The sequence below is a fragment of the Salmo salar genome, chromosome 09 (assembly GCF_965601325.2).
Source record: "Salmo salar chromosome 09, fSalSal1, whole genome shotgun sequence".
NCBI lineage: Eukaryota > Metazoa > Chordata > Actinopteri > Salmoniformes > Salmonidae > Salmo > Salmo salar.
The window spans coordinates 99,507,173-99,526,260 of NC_138299.1; the positions used below are offsets into that span (position 1 = coordinate 99,507,173).

Genomic DNA, 19,088 nt, shown 5'->3' on the forward strand with positions numbered 1-19,088 from the left:
GGAGCAAGAGGAGAGGTGGGGGGAGGGGGGTGGGGGAGAGAAGGAAGGGGAAGTGGTAGAAGCATTGGCATCAGGGAGGGATACATTTTTTTATTTATTTGTATCCATTCGAGCTGGAACAAATCTAAACCTGTATCAGGGATGGAAGTTGGAAATAAAGATTTTAAAAGGAAAATTACCTTTGGCAACAAGTAATAAAGTGTAACATTTATTATTTATACCCGTCTTTGACCATGAGGACGATAATTGACAAGGAAAGCCTTCTACACGTCCTGGTTCAGTTATTCGTTTAACCTTTTTCTAAATATAGATCCGTCTCAGGTTTGAAAAGGCTTCTCATTTCAGCGGTCAGTAGAAGCAGAATCCATCCTCTCTTGAAAAAGCTTCTCATTTCAGCGGTCAGTAGAAACAGAATCCATTCTCCCTTGAAAAGGTTTCTCATATCAGCGGTCAGTAGAAACAGAATCCATCCTCTCTTGAAAAAGCTTCTCATTTCAGCGGTCAGTAGAAACAGAATCCATCCTCCCTTGAAAAGGTTTCTCATATCAGCGGTCAGTAGAAACAGAATCCATCCTCCCTTGAAAAGGTTTCTCATATCAGCGGTCAGTAGAAACAGAATCCATCCTCCCTTGAAAAGGTTTCTCATATCAGCGGTCAGTAGAAACAGAATCCATCCTCCCTTGAAAAGGTTTCTCATATCAGCGGTCAGTAGAAACAAACTGATAATGTACAGATGACAAAAGGCACTTGTTAACTGATCTTCTCTTCTACCAACCTGGAATCCTCCTCAATCCTTTATCATAACTTGTTTCTGTTTAATGTTAAATCCCATGCTAGATTAAAACAATCCACTAAAACAAGGCTGACTTTAAAAAAGGAATGTGATTGGACAAAGAAGAGGTAAAATAATCACCATTCTCTGTATATGAGGTGTCACCATCAAGACAGTAAGAAGACCGAAGACCACAAGGTAATGAAAGAACCATGACTACGTTTAAACATCACTTACTCAGACACTAGTGCTGTGCTACTTCACACTCTACTTACATATACAAATAATGTGAAATGATAAATCATTGAAATGATAATTTTCTACCGTTTTAGGATTGAGAATTAAGAGATTGGACGCATCATAAAACTAAAAATAACATATTTAATATAGACCTTCATGTAGCGACAACAAAGTGGAATATTGAAAGGGTATAAGCACACAGAATAATGTACAATATTTACAGTAAGAATAAAACTAATGGACGACAATGCAAGCAAATGCATTATAACACACTATAGACACTTGGCAAAGGCAGTCAAATTGGAATATCTTATCTATTTAGATTGATGAAAAAGGGAGGATCTCGAATATGGCATATTAATGTAAAAGCAATAGACTTAGTAGTGCAAACATGAATTCAGAATATTTAAATGTAGTGCCACTAACAATCATTATATTTGGCTGTATTCACATCAGACAGTGGTTGCGCATGGTGAATAAAACTAAGAATCCATTTGTACTATCTAAAAGACAGTGTGGCATATTGCCACCTTCTGGCCAGATAGTGTAGCAACACTGGAATATCTGGGGCTGTCTAGACAGAAGATAGTTTGTCCATACTGCCACCTTCTGGTCAGACAGTGTCGCAACACTCTGGATTATCTGTGGTTGTCTTGAAGCAAAACTCTGCTTTTGTTACTTTCACAGCTTTTATAAAAAAAATAAAACAAAGTTGATCAAATATTCTTGAAAATAAATTAATACAGAGACTAACATTTCTATTTAAAATCCAGTTGTTTAAAACAAAACAAAAACAGTTTAATGCCTAACGCATCACAACCAGAAATGAGAGAAGCATCCATTTCTCTTCTCCCTCAGAGGTTTAGTAAACTATGAAAAAAACTACAAAAAGGTATCCCCCATAGTTCATAGCTTAAGCAATTAGCAAGGATGTTATAATCCAATAAGCATCTTTCAATATAAAACGGATATGTACATACCAGTGACAGAAGAACAGTAAGTAGTTTGTAGGATAAAACATAAGTAAAATGGTTATTCCTATCTGATTATATATTTTTGACACACCATCCAAACAAATGGGTTGCGTCTGTACTCCCATGCTATTACAGTCTTCTGTCTGTCTGGCCTGAGTCTACAATACAAGTGCACACATCTCTTCTCCTCAGATGACGTTCTTCTCTCCTGGCGGATTCTCCTCATTCTCTGTCTTCTTGGTGAAGACGGAGGACAGTTCCTGGAGGAGCAGCTCCTGAGAGGGGGTACAGGGCCTGTGCTGCTGCTGCCTCCTCCTCGGCACTGGCTGAGGAGACTCCTGGAGGTCCCCTCTTCCACCCAGGACCAGGGTATCCAGAGAACCAGCAGGGGGCAGCACACCCTCTCCTCCCAGCCCCAGAGAGTGAACCGGGTTGGGGCCAATCATGCGGTCCAGGGAGCCTGTCTTCCGAGGGCCCAGGCTGAGGCTCAGGGGCCTGTCAGGGACCTCCTGTGTCTCTGAGGTGTTGTTGGAGAGGAAGCTGGTCTCCAGAGACTTGAGGACCTGCAGGCCGAAGTCTCCTACTTCCTCATACAGGGGCTCTGGGGGTTCTGGCTCTGGATGCTCCTCGAACGAGTCCTGCTGCACCTTCATGGGCTGGGTGGAGGAGAGGGGGAGAGGAGGAGAGAGGAGAAGAGCGAACAGAGAGAGGTAAGAAACACTCTGAATTTGAACCAAACCCAGAGTTCTTGGTATGTTTGATTATACACTATGTAAAGCTCTGGAAGGTCCAAGACAAACGCAGAAGTAGAACTATTTTAATAATAAAGGGGGTTGAGGTGTAGCTATCTGTTAGGAACTTTAGGTAGGTAATAAGGAGGTGATCTGCTATTACATTGACAAAGAAACACGTGTGGTTAATTTAAAATGGGACAAACATCGTAGGGAGTTACCCTTCTTCGACAACGACGTTAAAAACAACAGACTTCCTCTTATTAAGGTCTGGCCATTGTTCTAGCGCCTCAAGCAACAACCTCAAGACAATTACTCAATACACTGAGGGACAAAAGAAAAATACAAGTAAAACAATTATCTTGTAAATGCGTTTGGGTCTGTGGTTGGGTTAGTTCCAGTAGGTACACCAGTAGCCTAATAGCCACAGCAGACGGTGTTCTGTAAAACACAAGAAGGTACTTCACTAAGCCTCCCAGACCTCCCCATCAAGGCAAAGGGCCATAAAACCTGAACAATACTGGAGAACAATATCTCCTTCCCAGTCCATCCTGTTGTCTACACTTCAGAAATCCACATCAACATCCTGATGCTCTAATACCAGGAAGTCAGGGCTTCCATCAGGAAGTGGAGGAGTGGTTGAGTCAGATATAGTCCCTGTATAAACCAAGGGAATGTCCATACACAGACAGAGAGAGGGGCTTTGGAGAAATGTTAGTTATGCAAGTTAGGAGAGCGTTAAACAAGTCCAAAAGCAACCTTCAAAATAAACATTATGTTTTATTGTCATCCTTAGCTTCTTGTTAGATGAGAGAAGTCAAATCAAATCAAAATCAAATTTATTTATATAGCCCTTCGTACATCAGCTGATATCTCAAAGTGCTGTACAGAAACTCAGCCTAAAACCCCAAACAGCAAGCAAAGCATGTGAAAGAAGCACGGTGGCTAGGAAAAACTCCCTAGGAAAAACTCCCTAGAAAGGCCAAAAACCTAGGAAGAAACCTAGAGAGGAACCAGGCTATGAGGGGTGGCCAGTCCTCTTCTGGCTGTGCCGGGTGGATATTATAACAGAACATGGTCAAGATGTTAAAAATGTTCATAAATGACCAGCATGGTCAAATAATAATAATCATAGTAGTTGTCGAGGGTGCAATAAGCACGTCCGGTGAACAGGTCAGGGTTCCATAGCCGCAGGCAGAACAGTTGAAACTGGAGCAGCAGCACGGAAGTAAACAAAAATAATACATTTGACATTTTAGTAATTTAGCAGACACTCCAGAGCGAGTTACAGTAGTGAGTGTATGCAGTTCCTCACTTTTCCCATACTGGTCCCTCGTGGGAATCAAACCCACAACCCTGGTATTGCAAGCGCTATGCACTACTAACTGAGCCCCCGGGATTAAGATTCAAAATGGCATGCAAAGCAAACATGTAACATTGAAATGACCAAGCACCAGGGTGTGGATACTTACAAAGAACATGGAGAGAGTCCTTCTAGCGTGAAGCTTTCGCTGCAGAGAAAGACAGAAGATACCAGTGTACACCGTGAAATATAGTCATTTAAGTGATGATGTCAGAGAAGCCGGTGTTTGGAGGATATATTGGCACGGGTGTTGTTGGGCCCGAGACTAAGTCGAGGACTGCAAACTGTGCCAATATATCCTCCAATCACCAGCTTCGAGGGCATTATCACTTTTATGCAACGGTTACCAACATATTCAAATAATGAGTCACATATTTTCAATAAATGTAGTGTATTTTCACTACACTACATTTATTCATACTATTTAATCCTTCCACAAGATATAGTCCCAACACAAATCTAGGGTTGCTACCCAAGCCATTTGTATACATTCATTCATAAGAATGAGCTAATGATGCACAATTTCACCTGGCATTGGAAATGTGCGCTTTCGTCAGGACACTGTTGTTCAGAGGAGCTAGCCAACAACACAGCTAACACAATCACTTCAAATTGAAGATGGAAAGACTGCAAATTAGCTGCTTTTTGTTTCGTTTGACCTGTTTTCCACTGACATTTCTTTGTATATGTCCATAAAAATGATGCTGATTCATGATTTTGACTGGTTGAGAAAAGCTGCCTGCCTTTGTCTCTTCCTGACTCCCAACCCATTAATTTACTATGGGACAGCTGGGGATCTAATTTCAATATTGAAACAATGTTGCAAATGTCAGAGAGACAGACAGCAAGTTTTATAAAATGTCCGCTATTGAAAAGAAAATGCTAGTCTAAAAGAAATGAGACATAATATCTAGATGCTTTTTACAGTGGAGATCAAGTTTAAAAATTGGCTGGCTGGGCTGATGAGACAATGGATTGCGTAGTGAGATGAAACAGAGTAAATAGGCATTTCAACATCATAGATTTAGCTGGTGGTAATTTGTGGAATAGACACAGGCTGCAATGTGGTTTTAACCAATCAGCGTCCAGGATTAGACCACCCGTTGTATAAACAGAGAAGTCTCAATCTGTGTCAGGGAAAAGGGCCCATAGTGAATGCTATGCAGTTTACCGATAGTATTTGAGGGATACTGAAGGATAAGGAATAGTAAAAATACTAGACACCAAAGGGGAGACAGAAAGGGGAGACAGAAAGGAGCGATCTTGATACAAAAACAAGCTGTGTGTGAAGTAAACAACTTGGGCTAATGGAATCATCTCAAAGTTTAAAACTTCAACCCAAATGTGCAAGAACCCCATACTAGGTTCAGTTGGCTAAAGGCTCCCCATACTAGGTCCAGTTGGCTAAAGGCTCCCCATACTAGGTCCAGTTGGCTAAAGGCTCCCCATACTAGGTCCAGTTGGCTAAAGGCTCCCCATACTAGGTCCAGTTGGCTAAAGGCTCCCCATACTAGGTCCAGTTGGCTAAAGGCTCCCCATACTAGGTCCAGTTGGCTAAAGGCTCCCCATACTAGGTCCAGTTGGCTAAAGGCTCCCCATACTAGGTTCAGTTGGCTAAAGGCTCCCCATACTAGGTCCAGTTGGCTAAAGGCTCCCCATACTAGGTCCAGTTGGCTAAAGGCTCCCCATACTAGGTCCAGTTGGCTAAAGGCTCCCCATACTAGGTTCAGTTGGCTAAAGGCTCCCCATACTAGGTTCAGTTGGCTAAAGGCTCCCCATACTAGGTTCAGTTGGCTAAAATACCTTTGCTTGAAAAACAAGAAAAAAAGCAGGAATATTACTTTTTGTCTCTTGAGATGCCGTAGCAACAACATAATCAGTATACACTTCCTCAATATAGTCAAAATTAAATCAAGAAATCTTTTATTTTTGCGTTTTTGCCAAGGAGGTCTTAGTTCCACAATTTTACATCTAAGATGTTTAGTGCAGTATTTCTCAAGTGAAAGAATTTACATGAAAACTAGTCATCTCTCATTGAATGACAACAAACACTTAATTGAAGAATCCCGTCCATAGTTCCCACTCCTACCAGGAGTAGTACTGTTGACCAATCACCGACGAAGGGGCATAGACTTCGACTAACGAACTTCCACTTGCCTCAAGGGAAAAAAACCTGCCTAACACCAAAACGCCACAAAATGTTGTCATAATACAGGTGCAAACTGGGAAGCGAGAGGTTTGTATCCTGCAAAACCATACCAGAGTCTGATTGGATACGAGCATAGTCGAGTGTAAACGTACCAGAGTCTGATTGGCTGACAGCATGGTAGGGTTGGAACATACCTGAAGTCTGATTGGTTGAGTTTAAACATACCAGAGTCTGATTGGCTGACAGCATGGTAGAGTTGCTCTCATGTCCGCCCCCTCTGATTGGTACTAGGGGCATGGTCCCAAACTTCTGTTTGGAGATGTCTGAGGAGGAGTGACGCCTCAACACCGGAGGTCGGGGGTCAACATTCTGTTAGAGGGGAAACAAGTGAATCCAAATGAATCAACATAGAATTGAATGGATAAAATGAAACAGACAGAAGTAAAAATCTAAAGCGTAGGTGTTACACCTAAAAAAAAGATGGGGGAAAGCAAACTGAATCATTTAAAAGTGATACAACACAACCCATACAGATGGGGAGGGGGGGAACAAGCTCCACAACATACCTGTGCTTTGAGGAAATTGGTGACCCAATCCCATAGGTCAGACTCACAAAAGCAACAAAGGTACCTGGGAGACACAAAAACACAAAAGCAGTGATTAGCCCTTAAAAAGGGGAGGGGAGGGAGATGTCATTTAAAGGGGAGGAGAGAGGCAGATCTAAAACAAGACATTCCACCCTCCCTCCCTTTAAACAATGTAGTCCACTTACATAATATCATAACATCTGATATCATGCAAAATCATTCACTACAGTAAACAACAAGGAATACTAAGAGGAATTTCCAATAGTTGAGAAAACATGGTGTGTGTCCTCTATGTTTCAATCTTATCCAATAGAAGTTGGATTCAAGATTTACAGACACCCTGTGCAATAACCCAAATAATGTGTAGCAAGATAGTGGTATTTCCTTTCATTGCCAGACAAGAGTTTAAAACACTTACAGTTGCTGTTTTTCCATCATGAGAGTAAAGCCCCATCTTGTTGGGGGTTTCAGCTTCTTTCGAATTCCCATGTAGATCTTCATAGATTTCAGAGGCCATTCCTTTTCAGGCTTGATGCTCTGAGCAGACAGACATGTTATACAGAAAGAAAATATTTATAGGAAAGACAAACTGACAATCACAGCTCTACCTGCAATAACTACATCAGTCCAAATTAGCGCAGAGTTCCAACTTCAAGATGTGACCGTGACGTGAGAGCAGAAGTACCTTTTTGTCCTTCAGCAGTAGCAGCTTGTGGTCTTTGATCTGAAAGGTGTGTTCCTGAAAGACTTTTCCGTGGAGGAGTTTGGGAGGCTCTTCACGACACTTCAGAACTCCCATCTTCATTATCTCACTCTCGTAGGCTGTGAATAAAAATCAGACTGTCTCCAAATAATATGTCACGTACGAACGTAAGAGCAACAAGAAATTGGGCTGATTACAAAAAGACGATCAAAAATCAAAGAGGGTCATTTGATTGTGATTGTTTGGATGGATAGACCCAAGCTAATGAGCTATTTCTCTGGTCTGTGCCGTATTCACCAGTGAGGATGTTGATGCCCTCTCCTTTGGGAACTCTCTTCACCACCAGGTAAGCTGAACTAGGATCAGCCATTTTACACCACTGTAGCGCCTGCTCCAGCACCTTCTCTTTGGGGTGTAGGGGGCGCTCTGTGGAAGACAGACAACATTTGAACATTATATAACAACTATTCTGGGATAGCTTCTCCTTGAAACATGAAGACTTTCTCAGTCCAGTTGTATTTCACAGAAGTTCATTCCAGGACATCATACTGTATAGTTTTTCACTTCAGTTTTTATTTTAGTGGTAGTTTTACTATTAGAGATAAGTACTATTTTGAGCTGTTTTAAGACTTTCTATAGTATTTCCCAGTCAGAGATGGCAATATCATGCTCCTCACCCAGTCAGAGATAGCAACACCATGCTCCTCACCCAGTCAGAGATAGCAACACCATGCTCCTCACCCAGTCAGAGATAGCAACACCATGCTCCTCACCCAGTCAGAGATGGCAACACCATGCTCCTCACCCAGTCAGAGATGGCAACATCATGCTCCTCACCCAGTCAGAGATGGCAACATCATGCTCCTCACCCAGTCAGAGATGGCAACATCATGCTCCTCACCCAGTCAGAGATGGCAACATCATGCTCCTCACCCAGTCAGAGATGGCAACATCATGCTCCTCACCCAGTCAGAGATGGCAACATCATGCTCCTCACCCAGTCAGAGATGGCAACATCATGCTCCTCACCCAGTCAGAGATGGCAACACCATGCTCCTCACCCAGTCAGAGATGGCAACACCATGCTCCTCACCCAGTCAGAGATGGCAACACCATGCTCCTCACCCAGTCAGAGATGGCAACACCATGCTCCTCACCCAGTCAGAGATGGCAACACCATGCTCCTCACCCAGTCAGAGATGGCAACACCATGCTCCTCACCCAGTCAGAGATGGCAACACCATGCTCCTCACCCAGTCAGAGATGGCAACACCATGCTCCTCACCCAGTCAGAGATGGCAACACCATGCTCCTCACCCAGTCAGAGATGGCAACACCATGCTCCTCACCCAGTCAGAGATGGCAACACCATGCTCCTCACCCAGTCAGAGATGGCAACACCATGCTCCTCACCCAGTCAGAGATGGCAACACCATGCTCCTCACCCAGTCAGAGATGGCAACACCATGCTCCTCACCCAGTCAGAGATGGCAACACCATGCTCCTCACCCAGTCAGAGATAGCAATATCATGCTCCTCACCCAGTCAGAATAGCACTATCATGCTCCTCACCCAGTCAGAATAGCACTATCATGCTCCTCACCCCTGTCAGAGATAGCACTATCATGCTCCTCACCCAGTCAGAGATAGCAACACCATGCTCCTCACCCAGTGAGAGATAGCAACACCATGCTCCTCACCCAGTGAGAGATAGCAACATCATGCTCCTCACCCAGTCAGAGATAGCAACATCATGCTCCTCACCCAGTCAGAGATAGTAACATCATGCTCCTCACCCAGTTGTCCTTCCTCTATGGTCTCGAACGTCAGCCACACGTCCTTCTCTCCTGCTGGGACGTTCCTCATGTACAGGACCTGGTTAGTCAACTCCTCAGCACCCATGGTTGGAGATACCTAAAGAGAAGCAGACCACAGAGAGATACCTACAGAGAACCAGACCATAGAGAGATACCTACAGAGAACCAACCAGACCACAGAGAGATACCTACAGAGAACCAACCAGACCACAGAGAGATACCTACAGAGAACCAACCAGACCACAGAGAGATACCTACAGAGAACCAACCAGACCACAGAGAGATACCTACAGAGAACCAACCAGACCACAGAGAGATACCTACAGAGAACCAACCAGACCACAGAGAGATACCTACAGAGAACCAACCAGACCACAGAGAGATACCTACAGAGAACCAACCAGACCAGAGAGAGATACCTACAGAGAACCAACCAGACCAGAGAGATGGCTACAGAGAACCAACCAGACCATAGAGAGATAGCTACAGAGAACCAACCAGACCATAGAGAGATAGCTACAGAGAACCAACCAGACCATAGAGAGATAGCTACAGAGAACCAGACCATAGAGAGATAGCAACAGAGAACCAGACCAGAGCTTCCTAGCTCTTCTATAGAGATGCTCATGTCTATCATGTATAGAATAGAGGATGGTAGATGGTTATTATTAGAAATCCCAGACCTAGGTCAACATTGGTACATTGTGGAAGCCCATCTGTCTGTCTAAAGCAGGAAGTCTCCAACCTTTTGGTAGCATGAGCTACTTTAAAAAAAATTAAACATGTTGTGAGCTACTATTTTTCTTTATAGCTTTCTCCTCTACCCTGCAACTCTTCCCCAGGTCCTTGGTGTACAAGAGATGTGTTTTCTGTCATTATAACTAGTAAATAAATGGTTAGTAAACAACTCTAAAAGGGGGCCACATAAAAATCATATTTAGTATTTTCCTGAATTCAGTTCTATGTTGTTTTTTCCTTATGTTTTTTCCTCTCAATATTATAATTTTTTGTTCTGGATAGAAAACGAACCAAACATTCTTTGAGTGTAATTTCCATTTAATTGCACATCGAGCAAGAGAGGAATGTGTCAATCTGTCATGTCCTGACCAGTAAAGAGGTTATTTGTTATTGTAGTTTGGTCAGGACGTGGCAGGGGGTGTTTGTTTAATGTGTTTCAGGGTTTGTTGGGCAATGTTCTATGTTAGTCTATTTCTATGTCTGTGTCTAGTTTATTTCTATGCTTAGTTTATTGGTTTGACCTTCAATTGGAGGCAGCTGTTCCTCGTTGCCTCTAATTGAAGGTCCTATTTAGTAGGGGTGTTTTTTCATGGGTTTTTGTGGGTAGTTGTTCCATGTGTAGCTGTGTGCCTCACAGGACTGTTTCTTCGTCGTTGTTTTTGTTTAAGTGTTTGTTTTGGTTTTCTTCTAAATAAAAGAAGATGAGCATACACATTCCCGCTGCGCCTTGGTCCCATCCTTACGACGATCCTGACACAATCTAGCGATGCTTCTGCCATCAGGCCTACTGCTGCAGAACGTGTCATGGCAGAGCTCTCTAAACAATCTCCACCCAATTGATATAGTTCTGTAAGATAAACCTACTTTGCATTTAATTGAGAAGGTTTTTGGGGATGGTCTTTCTGTCTACCCACCCACAAGACGGTTATCATCAGCATCGCTAACTGGCTACATACAGAGTGATAGACAAACACGCACCAAACAGACAGACAGGGGCAATATTTCTGGAAATTAATTGGCAGATATTGTATTAAATGTGGCTTTTTAAACCAATAGTTTCTAACCAGGGATGGGATAATGGCAATGTGGGTTTGATTGGATAGTAGCCAGGAGCTCTATGTCAATGATGGTTTGCATGGAACACATAAAAAAATGCATGTACTTCCAGAATTGATCACGAGCTACTCCTAGGTGGGCTGCGAGCTACTGGAAGGTGGGCTGCGAGCTACTCCTAGGTGGGCTGCGAGCTACTCCTAGGTGGGCTGCGAGCTACTGGAAGGTGGGCTGCGAGCTACTGGAAGGTGGGCTGCGAGCTCCTGTTGGAAACCCCTGTTCTAGAGAGACTAGTGGAGGGTGGAGAGGCGCCACCAAGTGGCTAAATAATAACACCTTTCATGAAATAAAATCAGAAGACAACCTGTCTCCACTTACCTTGAGAGTGATGCAGCAGTCTGCCATCTTCTTCTCCAGGTACACTTCAATGATCAGATCACCTGCTTGGGACAGCTGCACAGACAGGACAATTATTACAGACAACCAGGAAAAAAACTGTTATAACCCTTTATAAATCCTTTATAAAGTATACCTGTGTGTCCTTCCAGGTGGTAATGAGGCTGAGCTCCAGTTCTATCTGGGTATGTTGCTCCTCATCAATCTGAACAAACACAATTAAACATTTACTGATTATTCATTAGATTATACAGAACAGATTGACCTGGGGCATGTTCAGTAGGGCACACTGTAGCAAAACAATTTGCAATAGAATGTGAAGATCTGTGTTCTGAATGGACAAGTTCAGGTAGATAGTACCTCCCCGTTTCAATCCAGTCAAAATGCTTTCTACCTATGGAACACAACCCTGATTTCTAAGTGATGAATTTGAGCTTAGACCCCAATCTGGTTCGACACTAGTCACATCAAGACAGACAGGTAGTTGTCTATGAGACACTACTCATTTACATTTTACATTTTTAGTCATTTAGCAGACGCTCTTATCCAGAGCGACTTACAGTAGTGAATGCATACATTTCATATATTTTTTTTTTCTTCTCCGTATTGGTCCCCCGTGGGAATCGAACCCACAACCCTGGTGTTGCAAACACCATGCTCTACCAACTGAGCCACACGGGACCACATCAAGACAGACAGGTAGTCGTCTATGAGACACTACTCACATCAAAGACATACAGGTAGTTGTCTATGAGGTCTTCAACGATCTTCACCTCGTGTTCTCCTTTCCCATCTGTCTGGAAGAGGCTGGGGGCGAACAGCAGGGCCAGGTTCTTGGTACACATCTGGTTTAGGTCTGCACACTTCTGAACCCTGGGACCGAGGGAGAGAGAGAGAGAGAGAGAACACTTCTGAACCCTGGGACCGAGAGAGAGAGAGAGGAGAGAGAGAGAGAGAGAGAGAGAGAGAGAGAGAGAGAGAACACTTCTGAACCCTGGGACCGAGAGAGAGAGAGAGAGAACACTTCCGAACCCTGGGACCGAGAGAGAGAGAGAGAGAGAACACTTCCGAACCCTGGGACCGAGAGAGAGAGAGAGAGAGAACACTTCCGAACCCTGGGACCGAGAGAGAGAGAGAACACTTCCGAACCCTGGGACCGAGAGAGAGAGAGAACACTTCCGAACCCTGGGACCGAGAGAGAGAGAGAACACTTCCGAACCCTGGGACCGAGAGAGAGAGAGAGAGAGAACACTTCCGAACCCTTGGACCGAGAGAGAGAGAGAGAGAGAACACTTCTGAACCCTGGGACAGAGAGAGAGAGAGAGAGAGAGAGAGAGAGAACAAATAATGGCAACTGTCAACTTTTTTTTACCAACTTGCCAGTGAGGCTGTCTAAGTATGAAAAATTGTCCTGTTTAGGGTTGGGGTCAATTCTATTTGACTACAGGAAGTAACTCTGCTTAGTTGCTCAACTTTAAACCTGGTCCAGTTTGAGGCTATACTAACCTGTAGAGGTGGCTGATGAGAGCAGCCAAGGTAGTCCTGTTGACTCTAGGTAAACTACGGATGATCTCCTTGTATCTGTCCAGACGCTGGTTCTTATCCTTGGCTGTTCCTATAAAAAAAGGCACAAACAGGAACCAGTTAGACTTCAAAAGGATGCATTGTGGGTACATCCTGACCAGCAACAGTGACAGCTTGATGGAAGCCCTATAATTCTAAGGGGACCAAGAGGACTAGGTCAAGTGATTAAGTCAGAGACGCAACTTAGAAAACACAACAAAATAGTAGCTTCATATGTGTGCTGTCTGTGATAATAACTTAACATCTCTTTTGCCAGAGACACCTATACTTACGGACAGCCTCCTTCCATAGCTGATGCAGGTCAGCCATGAAGATGGGGTCGTCTATCTCCCTGAAGAACCTCTTCAACACGTCAGTCACATCCTCGATGAAGTTATCCCCCATCCGGAGCTTGACGTTCCGAGCATCATTCCTGAACTCCTCCATCAGTAGCTTGATCCTGGACGTGGCTCCGTTCTTCCTGTAGATCCCCTCATGACCCAGACCTGACGAGCAGATCACACATCCGATCCAGTACATCAGTCATCAGCTAGTATCTCCTGTCTCTGGCTGGTGTAAAGTACAGCTAAGCTGGGTAAAGAATCCCTTCAGTACACAGGCCACTGCAGAGTTATAATGAATTGATGAACTATTTATAAACCCCTTTTTATACATTGGTATTGTATACCTTAATATAAAAGGATTACCTCCACTGAAAATGCGTCAAATGCCATGGATCCTACCATGGATCCACAAGATCCCTGGAAAACGTGCCCTTTTGTTGTTGATGCAGAATCCTCTATCCCCTTACTATACTGTGTAATGGAATAGAATAGCCTATCCAGACTCCTCCCTTACCATACTGTGTGATGAAGGCGATGCAGCTGTCTACGATGATGGGGATATCATTCCTGCTGAGCTGCTGTTCTCTCAGGGTGTTGCCCTTCCCTCCAGCAGCTCTCTGGATGTCTGCGTACCACAGGGAGAAGTCTAACCGCCCCATCCCCTGGAGGTGCAGTGTCCTGGGGGGGGAGACATGTCGATACTCAGAGGTGATGGTTCAGAGAAAATAAACTCACTCTGAATCCGGCTCCAAAAAAACTCCTTTTACATGGTCAAATTACTTTCATTCTGGAAATTCCCCCCTAGTTGTGGGCAGAATTGGTGGGGAATGGAATTTCCAGAGTGAAAATAATTTGACCATGTAAATGAGTTTTTAGGCACCAAACTAGCCACGATATGTTGACATACTTATATAATGACAAAAAGAGACTGAAAACCAACCTTCCTTTTTCAACCAAAACCAGAATTTCCTTCTTCTCATGGTTTTGGTTCTCAGTTACTATACCTAGGAGACAAACACAGAACAAATGGAAGACAGACTACATTATTCATCAGCAGACAGGTGCTCAAAGAAACAGTGCTTGGGTTAGTTAAGGCAGAGAAATGTCCATGGTCAGTGTCTTCTGATCCCTCCTGTCTCAGCCTCCAGTATTTATGCTGCAGTAGTTTATGTGTCGGGGGGCTAGGGTCAGTCTGTTACATCTGGAGTATTTCTCTCGTCTTATCCGGTGTCCTGTGTGAATTTAAATATGCTCTCTCTAATTCTCTCTTTCTCTCGGAGGACCTGAGCCCTAGGACCATGCCTCAGGACTACCTGGCATGATGACTCCTTGCTGTCCCCAGTCCACCTGGCCGTGCTGCTGCTCCAGTTTCAACTGTTCTGCCTGCGGCTATGGAACCCTGATCTGTTCACCGGACGTTCTTTTTGCACCCTCGACAACTACTATGTTTATTATTATTATTATTATTATTTGACCATGCTGGTCATTTATGAACATTTTAACATCTTGACCATGTTCTGTTATAATATCCACCCGGCACAGCCAGAAGAGGACTGGCCACCCCTCATAGCCTGGTTCCTCTCTAGGTTTCTTCCTAGGTTTTGGCCTTTCTAGGGAGTTTTTCCTAGCCACCGTGCTTCCTTCACATGCATTGCTTGCTGTTTGGGGTTTTAGGCTGGGTTTCTGTACAGCACTTTGAGATTTCAGCTGATGTACGAAGGGCTATATAAATACATTTGATTTTATTTTGAGACTCACTGAGCTCTTGCAGACGTTTAAGGTTGATAATGTCCTCAGCTGCTCCGTCGTTCCCTGGGCAGATGAAGAGGTTAGACTTCTGAAGGACAAAATATCCCTCTTTCCACTGAGAAGGGTCTCGCATGGCCTTGTAACGCAGCACTCCCACCCGCTCAAACTCCCTCGTTAGCAGGCAGTGGCAGCTTAAAGGTGTGGCGGCCTGAGGAAGACAACACAGGAAGTGGTTCAAGTACAGGAGGGAACACTGGACAGACACATCCCAGGCTAGTACAGTACATAGACAGTGTTAGTTAGAAAGGAGGTAACAATTCACTGTAACCCCACCTTTATGTATGCATAGGGACATTACAACGTTCTGAGCTGGAAGAGCTGTAACTACGTCAGTAAAGCTGAGAATTGGCATCATCAGTGTGCAGGCATTGCACTCTTTTGAGATAGAAAGTCATCTCATACCTTTCCGATGGCCTTGACCCAACACTGCAGTGCATCACGAGTTTCCAATCCAAACTGATAGAGCTTCTCCGAGGACAAGTACAGTTGAAATGTATAGAGAAACCTACAACAAGACACAGGAACATAAGTGAAGGGCATTAGATCAACACTAGTTGGTAGATATCTGTACATTGAGTGGCAGTGATATAACCATTTCATGCTAAATGTACCTTTTCTCCACGCGCGTGTTTGAAAGAGACAGTATGATTGGCCGCCTACATTAGTTCCTGTGCCATGATTGGTCCTCTAACCTGTCAATGAAGCCGTTGTTGTTGCAGGAGTCCGGCCTGCTGACCCCCAGACAGACGATGTCTTTGACGTTGATCTTCATGCTAGGATCAGGACATCGGTCCGACTCATAGAACAGAAGAGACCTCTCCACCGTGCACCAGTACTTCTGGAAATCTGGGGGGCAAATAACAGCAAACATATAAGCCGTCACGTTCTAAAATAGTCTGGCGTTGCCGTACTTCAGAATCACGCTCATCCCTCGAATATTAGAGCGAACAAACGTGAAGAAGCCTGGAAATCGTGGTCCCTTTAAAAGAAAAAAAAAAACATTAGGGATTTTTATGATGGGCTGTGTTTTTAGAGGGAAATAAACTACAAGTAACTATGAGTGACTTTCTAAATCACAAAACTCTGTTTTACTGTAGAGAGTCCAGCCCCTAACAGTGAGTAGTGTATTTCCTAACAGAACAGTATTGGCCCAGTCAGTATTTGGTCATATAAAGTGCTTTGTTCTCTCCAGGCCTTTATGCTGATGTTACTGTGGAGGCAGTATTCCTCTATTCAATCTGTGCCAAGTGGTGTGTTGTTAGCACCTGCCAACACACACACACACACACACACACGTGCGTGCGTGCGCACACACGCCTACCTTCTCTGGTTTTCCTGGATAATGTCCCTTTGTTCATTGAGGATGACTTGTAGAGGTAGCCGGAGTGCAGCACGGCCTGCATAATCTCATCATACACACTGGGGTCTGAGAAAACAGGGAGGAACAGATGAAAGAAACTGATTTTGACACTCCAAAAAAAAAAAAAACACGAGTTGGGGTCTAGGCAAACAGGACAAAACATTAAGTCATACTTCATAAAGAGTTTCATGAATAAGCCATAATAAATGCATTTACAAGATGATAAATACTTTATAAATGATCAGACGTGTGCTGTTTCAACAGAGACAGCTCGGTGTGCTGTTTCAACAGAGACAGCTCGTTGTGCTGTTTCAACAGAGACAGCTCGTTGTGCTGTTTCAACAGAGACAGCTCGGTGTGCTGTTTCAACAGAGACAGCTCGGTGTGCTGTTTCAACAGAGACAGCTCGGTGTGCTGTTTCAACAGAGACAGCTCGGTGTGCTGTTTCAACAGAGACAGCTCGGTGTGCTGTTTCAACAGAGACAGCTCGGTGTGCTGTTTCAACAGAGACAGCTCGTTGTGCTGTTTCAACAGAGACAGCTCGTTGTGCTGTTTCAACAGAGACAGCTAGTTGTGCTGTTTCAACAGAGACAGCTAGTTGTGCTGTTTCAACAGAGACAGCTAGTTGTGCTGTTTCAACAGAGACAGCTAGTTGTGCTGTTTCAACAGAGACAGCTCGTTGTGCTGTTTCAACAGAGACAGCTCGTTGTGCTGTTTCAACAGAGACAGCTCGTTGTGCTGTTTCAACAGAGACAGCTCGTTGTGCTGTTTCAACAGAGACAGCTCGGTGTGCTGTTTCAACAGAGACAGCTCGGTGTGCTGTTTCAACAGAGACAGCTCGGTGTGCTGTTTCAACAGAGACAGCTCGGTGTGCTGTTTCAACAGAGACAGCTCGGTGTGCTGTTTCAACAGAGACAGCTCGTTGTGCTGTTTCAACAGAGACAGCTAGTTGTGCTGTTTCAACAGAGACAGCTAGTTGTGCTGTTTCAACAGAGACAGCTAGTTGTGCTGTTTCAACAGAGACAGCTAGTTGTGCTGTTTCAACAGAGACAGCTAGTTGTGCTGTTTCAACAGAGACAGCTCGGTGTGCTGTTTCAACAGAGACAGCTCGGTGTGCTGTTTCAACAGAGACAGCTCGGTGTGCTGTTTCAACAGAGACAGCTAATTGTGCTGTTTCAACAGAGACAGCTAGGTGTGCTGTTTCAACAGAGACAGCTAATTGTGCTGTTTCAACAGAGACAGCTCGGTGTGCTGTTTCAACAGAGACAGCTCGGTGTGCTGTTTCAACAGAGACAGCTCGGTGTGCTGTTTCAACAGAGACAGCTCGGTGTGCTGTTTCAACAGAGACAGCTCGGTGTGCTGTTTCAACAGAGACAGCTCGGTGTGCTGTTTCAACAGAGACAGCTCGGTGTGCTGTTTCAACAGAGACAGCTCGGTGTGCTGTTTCAACAGAGACAGCTCGGTGTGCTGTTTCAACAGAGACAGCTAGGTGTGCTGTTTCAACAGAGACAGCTAGGTGTGCTGTTTCAACAGAGATAGCTAGTTGTGCTATTTCAGAGACAGCTCGGTGTGCTGTTTCAACAGAGATATTTTACTCCTACAACACTAGAGGTCAACATGCAGAGGAAGACCAAACTGTTTCATCACAAAAGCTCTGGGTGCTCTATCAAACCATGAACCATGCTGTAATTACTTGAAAGCTTTTTCCAGAGAGCTGCTGAGCACACTACATTATACTGCACGGTCGCAAAATAGTCACATAATGCATCAAAAGTCCAGCAGGCAAATAAAGCCTGTCCCCTGTCTCACCTGAGGTTCCTTGCGGGAGGGAGTATTCCTGAGACAGATGCTTGTCATATCCATTAGAGGCAGCGAGGCGGGCTCGGACAGCCTCTGCCTCGGTGAAGATCTGGGTGACCGTCTTCAGCAGGTTTTGCTCGGTCACAGCAGTACACAGAACCTGCAGGGTAGAGAGAGAGAGAGGAGAGACAGAGAGAGGGAAGCATTAGGGGATATATTAGGGTGACGCAACAAACACACACACAGCATGTACGTACCACTAAAAGCATCCACAGCCACAGGGACAGACATTCAGCCTATATTACAAAAAGTCCCCTCTCCATTCAACTGGCTCCCTTTCATCTACTCTCTGTAATTGTTTTAGTTTCAAAGCACATTCCATGTCATTGTTGTTGGGATAAAAGTCTGGCTGCATGCTAGCTACAGGCAGCTATAGCCGTAACTTGAACCCTAGTATAGCTTACAGGTACTAAAACTACCACCAATACCATCTAGTCTAAATGTGTACCCTTACAGAAAAACACGTGAAATTCATGTGGTTTTTCCCGTAAGGGTAGTGAGCAGCAATGTTTGTTTACTGAGAGACAGAGCAGCCAGCAGCAATGTTTGTTTACTGAGAGACAGAGCAGCCAGCCGCTGTTTTTACTGAGAGACAGAGCAGCCAGCCGTGTGTTTTTACTGAGAGACAG

At 44.3% G+C, this 19,088-nt stretch overlaps 1 protein-coding gene across 1 annotated transcript in view; it reads right to left on the minus strand.

The window, feature by feature from the left end:
- Nucleotides 1–1,133: 1,133 nt before the first annotated feature.
- The window catches only part of LOC106612290 (arf-GAP with Rho-GAP domain, ANK repeat and PH domain-containing protein 3), a 48,498-nt gene continuing 30,543 nt past the window's right edge, over nucleotides 1,134–19,088 (minus strand). Inside the window, exons 13-32 of the mRNA XM_014213320.3 lie at nucleotides 18,409–18,559; nucleotides 16,561–16,665; nucleotides 15,932–16,085; nucleotides 15,642–15,744; nucleotides 15,189–15,387; nucleotides 14,371–14,434; nucleotides 13,945–14,108; nucleotides 13,380–13,592; nucleotides 13,030–13,138; nucleotides 12,249–12,396; nucleotides 11,660–11,728; nucleotides 11,506–11,580; nucleotides 9,316–9,433; nucleotides 7,817–7,945; nucleotides 7,502–7,638; nucleotides 7,235–7,353; nucleotides 6,796–6,859; nucleotides 6,455–6,598; nucleotides 4,190–4,228; nucleotides 1,134–2,642 (exon numbers count right to left, since the gene is read on the minus strand). Coding sequence (XP_014068795.3) covers nucleotides 2,175–2,642; nucleotides 4,190–4,228; nucleotides 6,455–6,598; nucleotides 6,796–6,859; nucleotides 7,235–7,353; nucleotides 7,502–7,638; nucleotides 7,817–7,945; nucleotides 9,316–9,433; nucleotides 11,506–11,580; nucleotides 11,660–11,728; nucleotides 12,249–12,396; nucleotides 13,030–13,138; nucleotides 13,380–13,592; nucleotides 13,945–14,108; nucleotides 14,371–14,434; nucleotides 15,189–15,387; nucleotides 15,642–15,744; nucleotides 15,932–16,085; nucleotides 16,561–16,665; nucleotides 18,409–18,559 — 2,772 coding nt within the window. The 3' untranslated portion in view covers nucleotides 1,134–2,174. The remainder of the gene's footprint in view (nucleotides 2,643–4,189; nucleotides 4,229–6,454; nucleotides 6,599–6,795; nucleotides 6,860–7,234; nucleotides 7,354–7,501; nucleotides 7,639–7,816; nucleotides 7,946–9,315; nucleotides 9,434–11,505; nucleotides 11,581–11,659; nucleotides 11,729–12,248; nucleotides 12,397–13,029; nucleotides 13,139–13,379; nucleotides 13,593–13,944; nucleotides 14,109–14,370; nucleotides 14,435–15,188; nucleotides 15,388–15,641; nucleotides 15,745–15,931; nucleotides 16,086–16,560; nucleotides 16,666–18,408; nucleotides 18,560–19,088) is intronic.